This window comes from Chiloscyllium punctatum, chromosome 2, assembly GCF_047496795.1.
Source record: "Chiloscyllium punctatum isolate Juve2018m chromosome 2, sChiPun1.3, whole genome shotgun sequence".
Taxonomy (NCBI): Eukaryota; Metazoa; Chordata; class Chondrichthyes; order Orectolobiformes; family Hemiscylliidae; genus Chiloscyllium; species Chiloscyllium punctatum.
In genome coordinates, this window is record NC_092740.1 from 131,304,587 (window position 1) to 131,321,951 (window position 17,365).

Sequence of the window (17,365 nt, forward strand, 5' to 3'; positions counted from 1 at the left end):
GCAGGTTAAAACTCTTTTTTTTCCCTTTCAACTGTTGCAGATGCTGCTTCTTTATTCATTGGCCAAAACCAGAATAAATCTGGTTTAGGTAGGTTATTGGGAATCTATTCAAAAATGTTTTTTAGAAGGCACATTTAATAATATTTGTACATTAAGTGGAGAATCTAAAGCTGGAATACATTTGCTTGATGCTTTTCCTGCTGTGGGAGTGAAATTTTGCAGGAGGTTCAGCAGAAATCTAATTTTATACTGCAGTTATGCTAGTGTATTGAGAGACTTATAAGGAATTCACACCCCATGTATATTATCGTCAGAGACTCGATCATAACATTGTTATGGCGATCATCAGTCAGATAGACTTTCGTTTTACCTCTTTCCCATTATTGTAAATTATATATAGGATATGGATTCAGAGTTTTGAAAGCCAATAGTTATAGTTTTTGCTTTGGAAAATCAGTGTTTACTGAGGCAGGTTTTTAGTTTATAAAGCATTCTAGTCACTTTCTGTGCTTGCATTTTCTAAATGACCTCATGTTGTACAGAATTGTTAATTTACCTTTTTATACCAGTTTCAATGGGAAGGATAGATTTGCATAGCAGAAAGCAAGCATCTAGATTTGTAATTGCACCGTTTATACAAATTGTTTAAATCTTTTATGTGTTTCCTCTTCCTTCTCTTTCACCATCTCTCTCTCCATCCCCACATTTCCTTCCCCCTGCCTTCCCACATGCCCCGTTTTCCTCTTAATGCAGTCCATCAGAACCCATTTCGATCAACTATACGCTTGCCATTCACAAACAAACTTGTCACAAGAGAAGAGAAGCCAGGAATTTGGCCCCTTGCAGCCAGAAATGGAGACTTCACACAGTTTTCTGAGGGAGACCCCACAGAAAAATAGACCATGTTCCCAATCTTCATCCTCTCTCCATGTTAGTCAATCCACTGGATCCTTGAAAACAGAACACGATGGTTTCCATAGTACGTTTAGATTACAATTGTAAAGTCTATTTTTTTTTGCAGTTGTCTGAATTAAGTAAACACCAGCTCTTTTGATATGAGGGCAATTATAAGCAAACCTGCATTCATGTTAGAGTAATTGATTGAAAACCTTTTTTGAGCTTGTATGTGTGGTTAAACAGATCATCTCTTATTTATGTTTAATTTTCATTTTATTATTGAATAGCTATATTTTAAATGCAAAAAAGTGACACATTTTAAGTAATTTTGCATAGGCTTAAAATCAATAAGCCATTTCAGTCTCTATCTATCAAAGTTTTTTTATACATGTCTGTTTCAAAGTAGGATGCAGCACTTTAATAGGATCACTAAAGCTATTTGAAATGTATACCAATGATTCCTGTCATTTCATGGCAGCCCTGCCATGGTTCACTGAGCCCCCTCTTCTCTCTTGTCAACTGAACTGAAGACAAGCATTTAGTTGCAAACTTTAAACAGGTTGTGCAGAGCAGAGATGATGTGACTGGTTTTTCTCAGCACAATAATGTCACTCCTGGTCAATGTGAGAAGGTCAGATTGCCTCTCACTGAGCTACATGATGATAGCATTGCCTAGTTGAACGTACGGAGTTAACTGTTGGATCTAGTCCCCACAGACCCTCAATCTCATCCCCTTATCGGTTATTGTCTGTTAAGAAAAGGTGAAACAACTGTACTGTGCGGAATGGGGATGACATGTTTATGTACTGTGCAAGGTCAGTTCCTGAATGAGTGTCACTGTTGTAACTAATCCATTTAATATGTTCACAGACTTTTTGACGTAATTGCTACTTTGGCCTTTGTGGCACATAGAAACTGGCTTAGTATCCTGGAACCATTGCAGTTAAGATAATCACACTGACCCCAAGTCATGCTCCAGATGCTGACTGGCACTGCAGAACTCTGATTTTGAATTTAGGCACTTCAGTACCAGATGTGGAGTAAAACCGTGTCACTGGATTCACCTTGTTTCATAACAAACATGTACAGATTGCCATTCATTTTTATTGAAGTGATAGAGTATACCTCTTAATTTTAACCTATCCATGTCTTAAAGGGAATATATTGGAGCATCAAAATGGAAATGGGAGCAAACCTAAATGGTGGATGATTAAATAAAGAAGAAAAACATAGAAACAAGAATTTTCGAATCTCATAGTTGATTAACCCCTACTCCACACAACCCCTGTTCTCTTTCCCCACCACCAAAAAACAACACAAGCATCGTTTTGGAACTGTAGCTTTTGCCCTGCATTTTCTGCTTTGTAACACACACAAGTAAAAGGCTCATGTCAGGCCAAGATGTCAGGGAGTTGACATGAAGCCCCTGTGACATTTCAGCTCGAAAGAGCAAGTGTCTTGCAACCAACTGGTCAAATATCAAATAATAGGTCAGGCAGGAAGGAACTGAGTGCTAACCACAAGGCAGGTTCTGGCAACATCTTTGACAAGCCTTTAGGTGCTTGCAATTTATGAAGTGATATTCATTTGGTAATCAGTATATAGTCCCTTGTTTAATGGGTTACTGTTATTGGTTAATGTCTTTAACCCCATAGGTGCAAGCATTACTTTGTCTGGAATTCTATGAAGAATTTGTAAGATTTCTTTAAAAACTGAACAATTGAGTCATACAGTGCTCTTTTACACAGTCACTGAGAGCACCATGAAATTAAATCAGTTTTTGATTTTTGGAACAGTCATTTTTTTATAAAAGTCTTCTCATTGAAACAATACAATATTCTTTATTAAATTATTGAAATATTATGAGGCATGTTTTATGCAAACTATTTGCCTGCCAGTTTGAAACACGTTTGATCATCAAGAAAAAAAGTGGCTGTGCAGTAAAACTACTAAAATGAGGTACAATTTTCTCCCCCGGAGGTGGCAACAAGAGGAAATAATTGCACAAGTTGGCTTTGAAAGGATAATTACTCCCTTGTCCCCTTTATCAGTTAAAGGGCAAAAAGGTTCATTAGGGATCTTCTCAATTCGTCTGCTAAAAAGCTCAGTTAGCTGCCACTTAGAGCCATGCCACCTCCCTGATTATCTATAGCTAGCAAGGGAGAAAGCCAAACTGGGGACTCAGTTTGGCCGAATCTGGGGTGAAAGAAGGCACAGATAAAGGACAAATGTGTGACCCTTACCTCTAACCCTCGCTGTGAAAAGCACAAATGTATCCTCTGAAGAGTAGGACTTGACGAATAGTTTTTAGGACCCAGAAGCTGCAAATCTACGCTTGCCCAATAGTTTCTGGCTGGCCAGAGACCACTGTTGAGGCTTATGAATTAACAAATGGGCTAAGTTTACATTTTGGTTCAATATCCAGATCTAGCAAGTAGAATTTGACAATAAAATAGTGTAGGCAGCATTTCCTGTTTCCCAAAATAAATCATTGACTCGTACATGATAATCATATTGAAACCTGTTATTTACTGGATTTCTAATTATTGTATTAAAATCTAAAAACTTCCTCACAAGTTGTTTTTGGTTTAATTTCCAGAATCTGCATTTATCTTCCTTTTTCATGCAGTGATTGATTTAGTTGATTTTCTTTATCTGTGTAAATATGTAATTTTATACTTTGTTTGCTATCATCAATGATGGTTGAAATGTGCTGAATGTTTTATTTTATTTATTAAAAAATTCATGTTATATGTTTTATTGAAGCAGTGAATTATTTTATCATATGTCTGGTATTCTACATTTTGGTGCTGATATTTGCGAATCTTTGTCATTTTTACATATTTTTGCGTATCTGCAATCTCTAACAACAGGGTAGCAGATTGACTAACAATGAACAAGTTGGTAATACTGTTTTACCATTTTAACTCAACCCATCATTTTGGATTGAAACTATAAAAAATCAAATCATATTCTCAGCACAAAGTCTTTGGGAGCAATTCCTGTCTTCAATTTTAAATTGGCTAGCCTTGTTTTAAGCCCTCAACTATTGATCAAATAGCATTCAATTTGCCAGCCTGTTCTTGTTCACATAATTATTCTGAACTTAGGAGGATAGAATTGTGTGAAAATTAAACTTAAAGAGATAAAGATAATTAACAGGGTGGGGGGCTCACTATAAAGAGGAGTATTTAAAGATATCTTAACCTATCAGCAAATGTTTCCAAGGTTGAATGGGCATGTGATCAAATTGATCACATCTGCCATCTTGAGGAACCCTTGAGGTGTAAGTGTTTAGCTGCAGGTAAATCAAAACACTGCTCCCCCTCTTTGGCTGGTGGTGCTGTGTGAGTCACAGGATCTTTCCCTCCACAGTTGAATTTTGACACAGTCGGTAGAGGTCCTGTACGAGAGCAGCTCACCAATTTAGCCAAGGTATCCTTCCTTGCATATTTATTAGGCCAACATAACCATTATATAAGATCCATTAATATTTCAATGTGGGACTTAGGAAAGATAGAGAATTTGAGTTCATTGTCAAGTATTCAGATTTTGACCAAAAATTGGAAATCCTCTCTGTTCTGGTATGCAAGTTCAGGAAGGATGACCCAATATAAGGTTGGTTGTTAATGTTGAAGCAAGATTCAGATTTTGATGTGACATTGATCAGCACATGCTAATTTAATGCTTTGAAATATAAGAACATCAGAATTTGTTTAACTTCGCTTCACATCTTTAGTGGCATTTATTGTATGATGGCAGGTGTGTGTGTGTGTAGTTTTTTATATACATTTACACACATATATAGTAAATTTCCCAACTTCATAATGAGTCAGAGGTTGTTTTCATTTTGCCATGTCAATTTAATTTAAGGTGATTGAGTCAAGGTTTTATTGGTGCATTATTGGAGCATATTTGTTTGGAATTTAAATTAGTAACCTTAATAATTGTTAAGTGTTTGATTAACTACTATCTCTTTGTCCTCTCTTTTAATCCTCCAAGTTTCATTTTTGTGTGTTACACAAAATTGCTTGCCCTACCAGTTGTTTATTTATTAGGCCCTTCAGCAGAGCAAAAGTCTGATACTGTGCTGTTAATCTGACAGAAAGCCGATGTAAATATAACACTTACATCTCAGTTTCCATTTGTCTGAAATGTCCAGTTAGTCATTCTGCTGGAAACAATGGTTTTAAAAAGATGACAAATCAGAGCTTGAATCTTTCATAATATTATCTTGACCATGAAAGAACATGTGGAAACGTCATAGTGGCCGAGGAGGTAAATGAGCCACAGGGTGGGCTAAAAATTGATGAAAAGGAAATTTTCTATTATTCATTCATAGCTCATGGGTGTCACTGACTGGCCAGCATTTATTATCTAGTCCTACTTGCCCTTGAGAAGGTGTGAGTTTCCTTCTTGAATTGCTGCAGTCCACATGCTGTTGGTTAACTCACAATGGCCTTAGAGAAGGAATTCCAGATTTTGACCTATTGACAGAAGAAATGCTGATATATTTCCAAGCTAGGATGGTGAGTGGCTTGGAGTGGAGCTTGTGGGTCGTGGTGTTCCCATGTATCCGTGTCCCTTGTCCTTCTAGATGAAAGTGGTTGCAAGTTTGGAAATTGCTGTCTGAGCATCTCTGTTGAATTCATGCAGTGCATCTTGTAGATTGTACGCTGCTGCTACTGAGTGTACTGCTGCTACTGATGGAGCGAGTGGATGTTTAGGGATATGGTGCAAATCAAGCAGCTGCTTTGCCCTGGATGGTGTCGAGCTTCTTTGAGTGTTGTTGGGGCTGCACCCATGCAGAAATGTGGGGCTCATTCCATCACACTCCTGGCTTGTGACTTCTACAAAGTGGACAGGCTTTGAGGAGTCAGGAGGTGAGTTATTTGCTGCAGTATTCCTGCTCTTGTAACCACTGTGTTTATGTGGTGAGTCCAGTTGAGTTTCTGGACAATGGTAATCCCCAAAATGTTGATACCTGGGGATTTGTGATGGCAACATCATCGAATGTCAAGGGGTGATGATTAAATTGTCTCTTATTGGAAATGGTCATTGCCTGGCATTTTTGCAGCACTTATCAGCCCAAGCCTGAATATTATCCAGATCTTGTTACATATGAAACATGGACTGCTTTAGACTTGAGGAGTCATGAGTGGTGCTGAACATTATGCAATCATGGATGAACATCCCCACTTCGGACCTTATGACGGAGAGAAGGTCATTGAAACAGTTAAGATGATCAAACCTGGGATGTTATCCTGAGAGACTCTTGGAGTGATGTCCTGGAGCTGATATGACTGACCTCCAAAAGCCACAGTCATCTTCCTATGTGCCAGGTATGACTCTAACCAGCAGAGAGTTTGCCCCCTGATATCCATTGATTCCAGTTTTGTTAGGGTTCCTTGATGCCACACTCTGTTAAATGCAGTCTTAATGCCAAGATATTAGAAATATAGTCTTATTAAAGTTATTAAGTCACTTTTGAACTGAATAAGATGCCTCTGAGGAAAGCAATAATGCAAATTGCAGAGTTACTGTGTTTAATCTTTAAACCTTAGATAAGTGATGGCACCAGGGGACTGGAGAAGTACAAATATTATGCCCTTGCTCAAAGAACAGTATGTAAACCTGTCACTTTAACCTCTGTGGTGGGAATGGTTTTAGAAGTAATTCAAGGCAAAGTTTTAGAGCTTCAAGCAATCTGAATAGCTATCCATTTGTGCAATGCCACTGGGAGCAATGGCAGTGTTGCAATGCACCTAGTAGTATTCCAGGATCCCCGAGGGGCCATAGACCAGGGTGAGATGTGGGTCATGAATTGGGGAGGTGAATGTAAGCTGCAAGGCATGGGGGTAATTCCACCAGATCCCAGGTAGAAAGGCCGAGTGCTTATTGAACAAGGGACTTGCTCCCTGTACCCCGTAGCTCACAAGTAAATATGCCAGAGTTCATATTTGGACCTTCCCACAAGTACTTGAATATTAGTGGCAATGGAATTAGACCTTGTCCACTCAGCATGGCACGGTAGGAAGTGTGTCCCTAAACTTTCTTCAGGCTAGAGACAAGAAGTTTTATCCAACACCCTCCAGCTGAGTTAAATGTCCACCTGTCTCTAAACTCACCTTGGTGAGGGCCAGGCATCAGGCAGGCAGGCAGTAAATTCAGTCCTGTGTTTTTCTCCTATATGTGTGAACTGGATCAATCGTCTCCACATTAAGATTATGCCAATATTTCACTAAATGGATACCAAAATTCTTTCCTTCCCATCTGCCTGTAACTCATCCATTGAGTATGTGGACTGGGAACTCACTGTGGGGAGAAAAAATGGGCACAGATATCAGCATCTTGAATATGTTTCTGTCTTCAAAACATATAGAGTATTTTGAAAACACTTGATATGGTCATTGCTAAGAGAATGTTTCCCCTTGTAGGCAAATCTAGAACCAGGGGCTAAGGTGCAAAGGGTCTCTTTTTACTTGAGAGCAATTTCTTGTGTTTTTTGTATGGTGGAACCGGCTTGACGGGCACAATATCTTGCATTACAGATCTATGATCAAACATGTTAGATTTTGAAAGTCATTCATTTAAACTAACTGCATGTAAAAGGCAAACTACTGTAACTTATTTGTTAGGAGTTGACCTCGGCATACAAACTGCATCATCTGATGCTAATGTCAGTCACCTGATGCTAATGTCTTGAAGATTATTTGTATCTTTCCCCAAGTGCAAAATTCTTTGCGGGCAATAGCACTTGAATATAATCATTAAAAGAGTTCCTATGTTCACGAATTGGAAAAAGCTTTAGATGGATCTCAAAGTTTTTTAAACATGCAGACAATTCACTTACTGTGTTTCTTCCTTCGTATGATATCAGTGAAGTCATTGCTTTCATACTTGCAGCTTGCTCCCATCAGCAGATCAATACAAATTTTTATCCTACTTCCTTTTTCTCTGTCACTGAGATAGCATTAAGGTCATGCTTCATGCATAGTTGCACGGGATGGTGCCACTAATTTGGTCACAATAAATCACTAAGCCAGCATTATCAGCCCTCATTTATCTCTGCATCAGCAGTTTCTATACATTCCAATTTTTATCAATGTACCAAATTACCCACTCTGGCCTGGCACTTTGCTGTCTTGTATTTCATTCAGAATGTACATTCAAGTCTCATTGAAACACAGACATGAGAACGTAATTTAGGAACAGAGGAAAAAAAAACCTTGGTTTCATGAAATGTGTTGGTGGTTTAGCAGATTGTAGTTAAATTATTAAGAGCTTAGATTATGATACCAACATCTTATTGTACATCCATATTGATTTGTGAGAGTGCACATTAATAAAGAAGACCTTTTAAATTGTATTAGTGTTTTGAATTGGAAGAGAGTATTTTGTGTTGGTTTAGAATAAAAATAACTCTTATGTGGTTTCTGAAAAATATCTTTTGACTCTTGTGAAGAGATTATTAAAACTGAACTGTGGCTTTGAAAAACTGCATAAATCAAATGTAAAATAAAATGAAATCCTTGAACTGTCTGAGAATTTTTTAGAAAAGCCAAAATGTATTAGACACTTTCAAATCTTCATAGTAGACTGGAAATCAGAAATGGCTGCATGGAAAAGGAATCTTTATTTGAAAACAGTCAATCTATACATGTCATATCAAGTAAATGGCAAAGAAAAAATATTTTTAATGGTTAAAAGAGAAAGTATGAAGTGCCATTTAGTCTTGGATCAGTGAAGTCTCAGTTCGTAACATGTGAATGGTTCTTTGATAGAACACATAGCAGTACTGGTGACATGTGGAAAATTATCCAGGTATCTTACATTAGTCTCGTTTCAAAATTGAATTACATGTTATTTTGTGTTACTGCTGACCTACTCTGTCATGTTTCATCCATTTTATCAAGCTGTTCAGTATCATTGGCAACAGCCTGCCAACAAAGCAAAGAGGGCCATCAGAGTTGTGCTGTGCTCTAAAGCAATGTTATAAAAGCATTTTCAGGTAAAGTTACATAGAAACAGAATTCAGCCCCACTGGTTTGTATTACCATCAGTCTTCACCCCCTTTATCTCATTATATCCTTCCATTTCTTTCTGTCTGATGGCTATATATCCATATGTGGCTTCCACTATAACAAATATTTGTCTTCCAGGTACAGACTTCACAAAGTCATTTAATTAGCTTGTTACTGATCTGTACCTCAGCGACATTTGCTCAGATTTGCTCCACATTCCTTTTTATATTTACCTGACAAACATCTATGAAACTGAATTATTTCAATTAACTCTCAGCCTTTTGGTTGTTCGAGGACTGCTTCACCCAATCTAACCATTGACATGCATTTTTAAAATTCAATCATAGGATGTGGGCATCTCTGGCTGGCCAGCGCTTATTGACCAGTTCTGGTTGCCCTTCTTGAACCATTTCAGACCACAAGCTGTAGTTTAACCCACAATGCCATTAGGGAGGGAATTCCAGGATTTTAACTTAGAAACAGTGAAGGAATGGCAATATATTTTCAAGTGAGAATGGTAAATGACTTGGTGGGGAACTGCAAGTTCCTTGTACTTCTAGATGGAAGTGATTGTGGGTTTGAAAGGTGCTATCTGAGGATCTTTGGTGAATTTCTGCAGTGTATCTTGTAGATAGTCCATAATGCTGCTACTGAGTGTCAGTGGTGGAGGGAGTGGATGTTTGTAGGTGTGGTGCCAATCAAGCAGACTGCTTTGTCCTGGTTGGTATTAAGTTTCTTGAGTGCTCTTGGAGCTATACTTATTGAGGCAAGTGAGGTATATTCCATTATACTCCTGATTTGTAGATGATGAACAGGCTTTAAGGAGTCAGGAGATGAGTTATTCACTGCAGTATTCCTAGCCTCTGACCTGTTGTTGTAGCCACTGTTTATACGATTAGTCCAGTTGACTTTCTGGTCAGTGATAACCCCAAGGATGTTGATAGTGGGAAATTCAGTGATGGTAACACCATTGAATTCAAGGGGTGATGGTTAGATTGTGTCTTATTTGTAATAGTCATTTGTATGGTGCTTGCCACTTGTCAACCTAAGTCTGGATAGCGTCCAGATCTGTTGCATTTGAAAATAGACTGCTTCCTATTTGAGGAGTCGTGAACAGTACTGACATTATGCAATAATTGGTGAACCATTCCCACTTCTGACCTTATGAGGGGAAGGTCATTAATGAAGCAGCTGAAGATGGTTGGGCCCAGGGCACTACCCTGAGGAACTCCTGCAGAGAGATCCTGGAACTGAAATGACTGACCTCTAACAACACAACTATCCTATGAACCAAGTATGACTCCAACCTACAACGTTTGTCCCCAGGTACTCATTGATTTCAGTTTTGCTAGAACTCCTTGATGCCACACTCATTCAAATGTGGCCTTGTTGTCAAAGGCTGTCACTCTCACCTCATCTCATCTGGAATTCAGCTCTTTATATCCATGTTTGAACCAAGGCTGTAATGAGGTCAGGACTGAGTGATCCTGACAGAACCCAAACTGGACAGCAATGAGCAGGTGCTGCTCAATAGCATTGTTAATGACACCTTCTATCATTTTACTTATGATTGAGAATAGAATAGTGGTAAATAGCTGGGTTGGATTTGTCCTTTTTTATGTACAGGACATACCTGGGCAGTTTTCCACATTGTCGGGTAGATGACGATGTTGTAACTGTAACTAGAAGAGTGTGGTTAGTGGAGTTGGAAGTTCTGGAGTACAGGTTTTCAGTACTATTGCTGAAATGTGGTTAGAGCCCATAGTTTTTGAAATATCCAGTGTCTCCAACCATTTCTTGATACGCGGAGTGAATCAAATTGGCTGAAAACTGGTATCTATGATGCTGGAGGAGGCAGAGATGGATCATCTGCTCGACATTTCTAGCTGAAGGTTGTTGTGAATGCTTCAACCTTTTGCGCTGATGTGTTGGGCTCTTTTGTCATTGAGTATGGGGATATTTGTAGAGCCTCCTCCTCCAGTGAGTTGTTTAATTGTCCACCACCATTCATGTCTGGATGTGGTAGGACAGCAGAGCTTACATCTAATCTTTTAGTTTTGGCATAATTTAATTCTGTCTATCACTTGCTGCTTATGTTGTTTGGCATGTAAGTAGTTCTATTTAGTAACTTCACCAGGTTGAAACCTCATTGTAGGTATGCCCTCCAGCACTCTCCATTGAACCAGGCTGATCCCCTGCCTTGATGGCATTGAGTCAGTGGAGGATATGCTGGGCCATGAGGTTGCAGATTGTGCTGGAGAGCAATTCCAGGACTATTGATGGCCCACAGTGCCTGATAGATGTCTTTGAATTGCCAATCTATTCGAAGTCCCATTTTTCACAGAGATAGTACCACACAATACAGTGGAGGTTTTTCTCAATGCAAAAGCAAGACTTCAATGCCACAAGGACTGTACGGTGGTCACTCGCCGATACTGTCATGGAAAGATGCATCTGCAGCCAACAAATTAGCACAGATGAGGTCATGTACATTTTTTTTCTCTTGTCAGTTCCCTCACCACCTGCTGCAGATCCGGTCTAGCACTCTGTCCGTTAGTACCCAGCCAGTTGATCAGTAGTACGAGTGCTGAGCTTGGTGGTGGATATTGAAATTCCCACCCAGATAATTAATCTGTAATTTGACTGCCATTTTATAAAACATTTAATCCAATAATGGAAATTTCATTATTCGTATATGAATTCATAAATCTACCTAACAGCCCCACACACTGTGGGACAAATGAGAAAACGTGGAATAAACCATTGGCCAGCTAATTTGTAATACTCGAGTGGCATATATGATCTTAAATTTTAGACTAGTGTAGTCTGACATCACAAGGAGGACATGGTGAGGGAGTCTGTCCTCATCCTGAAATTCTGAAGAGTAGCTCAATTCAATTAGAAAAATTGATATGGTTTGACCCAATTAATAAATTGATATATATGGAAGTTACGACTTGAAAACATCTACTTGGCTCAACCTGTCAGTATTGGCATTTGCTCTTCAAACAAAACAAATAATTATTATAATCCCATTTACCCACACAGTTTACATATCCTTTAAATTGTTATTCGTCTACCGCTTCAATCTAATCTGGAATGTTGACATAGTTTCTGTTTCAAACATAGATCAGGAAATGAAATTCATAGCCTCACGATCTAAATCAACAGTCTCATAACAGTGATTTTTAGACACTCAGAAATTTTACCAAACTATACCAAATTATATGGATTACTGTCCTGTACACCCTGCATTCTAGATATCTAAATTCCTTGTGAGCTCTTTGAAAGTAATGTGGAAAATCAACCATTCGTACTTTGAATCTTTATTTGCCTTCCTTTAGATAGTTTCTAATTTACCTGTTCAAAGAACACCAGCACTGCACCACAAGGGCCCCATTTGCCTTCCTATAAGTTTTTGACTTGGGACTAAAAGTGCAAAGCCAGATAAGATTTACCGATCTCAGATTCACTCACAAGGAAATTGAGTGATGGATCGATAACATGCAGTCATTATTTCTTCCTATATGTTGGCTTACTATCAGAATTTAGATCAGAGTGGTGCTGGAAAAGCTCAGCAGGTCAGGCAGCATCCGAGGAGCAGGAAAATCGACATTTCGGGCAAAAGCCCTTCCTGATGAAGGGCTTTTGCCCGAAGTGTCGATTTTCCTGCTCCTTGGATGTTGCCTGACCTGCTGTGCTTTCCAGCACCACTCTGATCTAAACTCTGGTTTCCAACATCTGCAGTCCTCACTTTTGCCTTACTATCAGAATTGACAAAGGGCCATAGAGAAACTTCTACAAAAAATCAATTTATGAATTAGGTCAAAGCATTAACCCAAACAATTGCCCTTTTGGCCCAAACAACAATGGAAACCCATGATAAATTCAGGAGACTTTTTTTTAACAGGGAAATCTTAATATGGTATGTGTGAAACTAAAAACAAAAAGTGCTGGAGAGACACATCAGGGTCAAGAAGCGTCTGTGGAGGTAGAAACAAAGTTAATGTTTTGAGTCTAATATGCTGCTTCTTTGGAACTGTAGCGGGCTGGAATATGATGACTTTTCCAACCCACTTCTTTTCTGAAGAAGCGTCATATTGGACAAAAACATTCACTGTTTTGCTGTCCACAGATGCTCCCAGACTTGCTATGTTTCTCCAACACTTTGTTTTTATTTCATATATCCCAGATCTGTAGTACTTCACTTTTATTATATGTGTGAAGCTTTCTGGGATTTTTGCCATCCACTGCCAAGTATACTGAGAATAACAGGCATGCAACAATATTTATAAAGTTTATTTTCTTACTCGTATGTCATAAAAATTGACAATGCAGAATTTTGGAGTAAACCATTAGCAAGTGCTAGGGAAACATTTTAACTTGTTAGAAACAAAAAAAAGAGAAGCATCGTTACTGAAATAACTGTACAGAAGCCAGTATCCTGTCACCAAGTCACCCTTTATTTACATGTCCATGCTACTTGATACTCGTCCAGCTTCCTCAGAGTCTGCTCTCAGATTGAACAGAACCTTTGACGCTTCTGTTTATATCTATCAGTCAGGGCTCCCTGATGGGACAAGATTAACAACAAGATGCAGGCACCTTGTTCTATGATGTCCACCTAGATTGACATCATTACAATCAATGCATTTTCTTACATCATGTACTTTTGACAATTTTCTTTCACCCTATAACACTACGAATAAGAAAAGTTCATTATTGCCAGTGGCTATCTGAGAATGAATCAGGTACCAAGTGGCCCATGAATCACAAGTCAGTCCACAAAATTGCTTTCCAACTAAAAGCCCCACAATGGACACATTCCTTAATAAAAAACTATTTGCAAAGCAAATTTTGCTTGCAATATATTTAGGAACCTGAGTCATCTGAAATAAATTCTAATCCCATCCCCAAATTCCTAAATGTACAACACTATTGCTCTGGAGCAATAACAACAAGAACTGCCGGGAATTGAAAGCTCATGGATTCTGCAGCTCTGACTGTACTTTGGCCCATATGCTGCATTGCCCACCATCGATAGCATGATCTGTTTTGTATTAAAAACTGTATCTTCTACGTTTGGATTAAAAAATCAATTGAACAAGAACAATGAACAATTTAAAAGTGTTGAGTGCTCACAACCACGTTCCATTTAAACAAGCTATTTCCCCAGCCAAAAGTAGCTCTAATTAAGGGACATACGATATTCAGTTTGAAGTTCCCAAGCTTTATTAAAAGCAGGATTTGTTAAAAGGATTAAAATGCAAATGCATTAGTTTACTTTCTTAGTTAACTTTGAAATCCTGTTAACCTAGAAATACTCTTGGTCCCTTTGATCACTACATCCAGATAAAAGATTCTCTTTTTCCCTTGCCAGACCCATTTATGGCTCAAACTTAAGCAACTTTGCAAGTCTAGCTAATGGAACAGACAATGGGATTCCCTGCTCTAGTGAAATCTAGGCCAACGTGTTTTAGAACCGACAAGGGAATTGGTCAGATTAGATTTAGTGATGAATAATGTACCAGAAATGATGAACAATTTGGTAAAATAATACCTTGCAAATAGTGAACCAGACTTGATATTATGTTTGGAAGAAGAGAAATTCACAAAGCATATTTTTGAATTTAACTAAGGAAAGCTAGGAATTGAGTCAATTGAGCAAACCTACTGACAGCCAGTGGGAAATATTCAGAAAAATATTTGGTGCTAATATGTGACAAATACAAGGTTACACGTTCAGACATACATAGAGATCCAAAAGTTAGTAATATAGAGTAAGGATTTTTTTTTCTCAGATTAAGTCCTAATGACTCCCAGATATGGTAATGTGTTCAAAAGAGTAAACATTGTTTTGAGTACAAATCAAGGTGGAACGTCAGCCAGTATGGAGAGAGATTTTGCACTTGCTCAAATTTCCAAAATTTGGAGCAGAGTTTGTATAATGTGTATGATCATTTCTATCATCAGTGCCAGTGAAATGCATATTCAGGAAGCAGTTCCTTAACTTCTGTTCCTTAATTTTCATTTTCATTCAAAATAACTCTATCACTAACAATATTGAGATGAAAAATGAATCTTAATTATTTATTTTAAATATTTCAGATTTTGCTTGTTAAGTGTATCTTTCAACCTAATTTTTGAAATGCCAACTCATTAATAGTCTTCCATCTTCATAGCCACAGTATTTCTGAAACTACAACTTTGATAAATATTTAATTCTAATCGGTTTAATTTTAGAAAGTTGTTTGGATTTCGCTCTGGCAGTTCATTTGTCGATGTGTCTGCTTCCATGTAAGCCTGTGTTCACTGAAATCCCCGGTTAGTTAATTTTAAACTAGTGATGTGCCCCATCACCTGACATTTTGTTCATTGGAGAATGGCTGCTGCAGAATTAATGTAAATGGAACTCCTCTTCTCCCTATTTGAAGTACATCCTTCGGAATAAATAGTCTGCAAGTGACAGTGACATAGATGAAATGTTTCAGATTTGATCAGTTTAGCTGAAATTGTTGAGGAGAGTGTGTTCATAGACATTAATACACAAAGGGACAGAATAGCTGCATAAACTCACATCTTGTCTCCTAAATGCATGTTAGCTATAAACCTGTCGGAAAAGTCATCAAAACTCTGTTTCCTATTTCCTGCTTGATCACACAGATCCTGCCTACTAAGGCATCAACACTATGTATTCAGAGATAAGTCGAGATGGGCTTGTAATCCTCTTCTCACCTCCTGCCTGACTTCTGCAGTTGTCAGACGCAATACAGAAACCATTACAATAACCTGTTCCCAGGCTTCAAACATGAGGTTCCATTACAGATAAATGGACACAGTAGACAACTTTTGCAATCGGCTTAAAATCAAGTCAGCAATCTGTACAGACCTTTCTGAGGAATGAAAGCTGAAGTAACGAACTATCCTAGTGTTTATTTAACCCTTTTGATGGATCAACATCCTTTACAACTCGGAAAATAAACTCACTGTTTTTATAATATGATTATTAGAGAAGGATTTCTATAAACTCCAAAACATCTAATCTCACCATACCTCACATTTTAATATCCAAGATATTTCCCTATTGCTGTCTATAGAGGCCATTCAGTAATATATAAAATATGCAATGTAATTTTTAATGTTGAAGCTTTATACAACAGTGTGTTGCTCATTGAAATATGTAATATCACCTAACAAAATTACTCAATTTTCAATAATATTTAATGTCGATGTTAGATCAAATATGATATGGTATCCACTTGGATATATACAAAACTAAATATATTACTTGTTAAATATGTAATACTGTAACTTACATTTATGTCTGCTTCCCAGTATAAGCCGCTATAAATCGATACTATTCCACCAGTATTTTCAAAGAGAAACAGCACATTTCTGAATATAGTCTTTTTGTTCAGGAGTTTGATTCAAACAGATAACTTTAGTTTAGATTATCTACAGTGTGGAAACAGGCCATTTGGCCCAACAAGTCCACACCAACCCTCTGAAGAGTAAAACACCCAATCCCATTTCCCTATGACTCATGCACCTAACACTATGGGCAATTTAGCTTGGCCAATTCACCTAACCTGCACATCTTTGGATTGTGGGAGGAAACCGGAGCACCCAGAGGAAACTCACGCATACACTGGGTGAATGTACAAAATCCACACAGTCACTCGAGGCAGGAATCGAGCCCAGGTCCCTGGTGCTGTGAGGCACCAGTGCTAACCACTGAGCCACCTTTCCACAACAAGGGCTGTCACTCCCATCTTGGATCCTGCCAGATCATTCCCAAGGAGAAACTAAATTCCTGGAACTGACACTCTGTCAATCACTCTCACTGTAACTTCCCCAGTCTTAAGTTGGCACTCCAATCTGATCTTACATAGGGGAACGTGAAATTTCTGTCCATCTATTCCACAAATTGCCATACTCTCAGGTAACAGATCAGAAATTGTGCATATTTGCTCATCCCTTACCATCAGTGACTGGTTAGATCCTGTATCTCTCAAAATTATAACTTCTTGTCCTTCTCACCCTGTTCTTTCTGAGTAAACTTTACTCTTGCAAAAAGTATTTTAGAAGTTGTGTTAAATTTGTTAGCTAATTAATATGAGTGTTTGTACCTAATACTTCATGAGAACTTCCTTTAATATTGAAAATCCTTTTGCTTAATGCTCAATTATAACTGCTCCTTCCAATATTAAGATCCTACTCATTTAACTTTGTAAATGAAACCTTTTTAAATGCACTTAAATATTCAAATATTTGAATCCTTATTGTGACAGGTACCATCAGCCCGAAGTCCTAACTGACTTGAAACAAATTCTGATAGATGTAGAAGTCTTAAATAACATGAGAATGGAAGCCATAAAACGCTCTGGTGGTAGACATTTTGAATTGTGCTTTTCACATTCAATACTTGAGATTTGAGTACCCAG

General features: G+C 38.1%; 1 protein-coding gene across 8 annotated transcripts in view; it reads left to right on the forward strand.

Moving 5' to 3' along the window:
- The window catches only part of ccdc171 (coiled-coil domain containing 171), a 380,694-nt gene that overhangs the window by 248,688 nt on the left and 114,641 nt on the right, over positions 1-17,365 (forward strand). For 6 of the 8 annotated variants that reach the window (XM_072589026.1, XM_072589024.1, XM_072589030.1 and 3 more), the window contains one exon: positions 754-3,551. The exons of 1 other annotated variant lie outside the window; for it this stretch is intronic. In XM_072589026.1, coding sequence (XP_072445127.1) covers positions 754-1,002 — 249 coding nt within the window. In that variant the 3' untranslated portion in view covers positions 1,003-3,551. Of the gene's footprint in view, positions 1-40; positions 89-753; positions 3,552-17,365 lie in introns of those variants that run through there. One more of the 8 variants, XM_072589031.1, reaches the window with a different exon arrangement.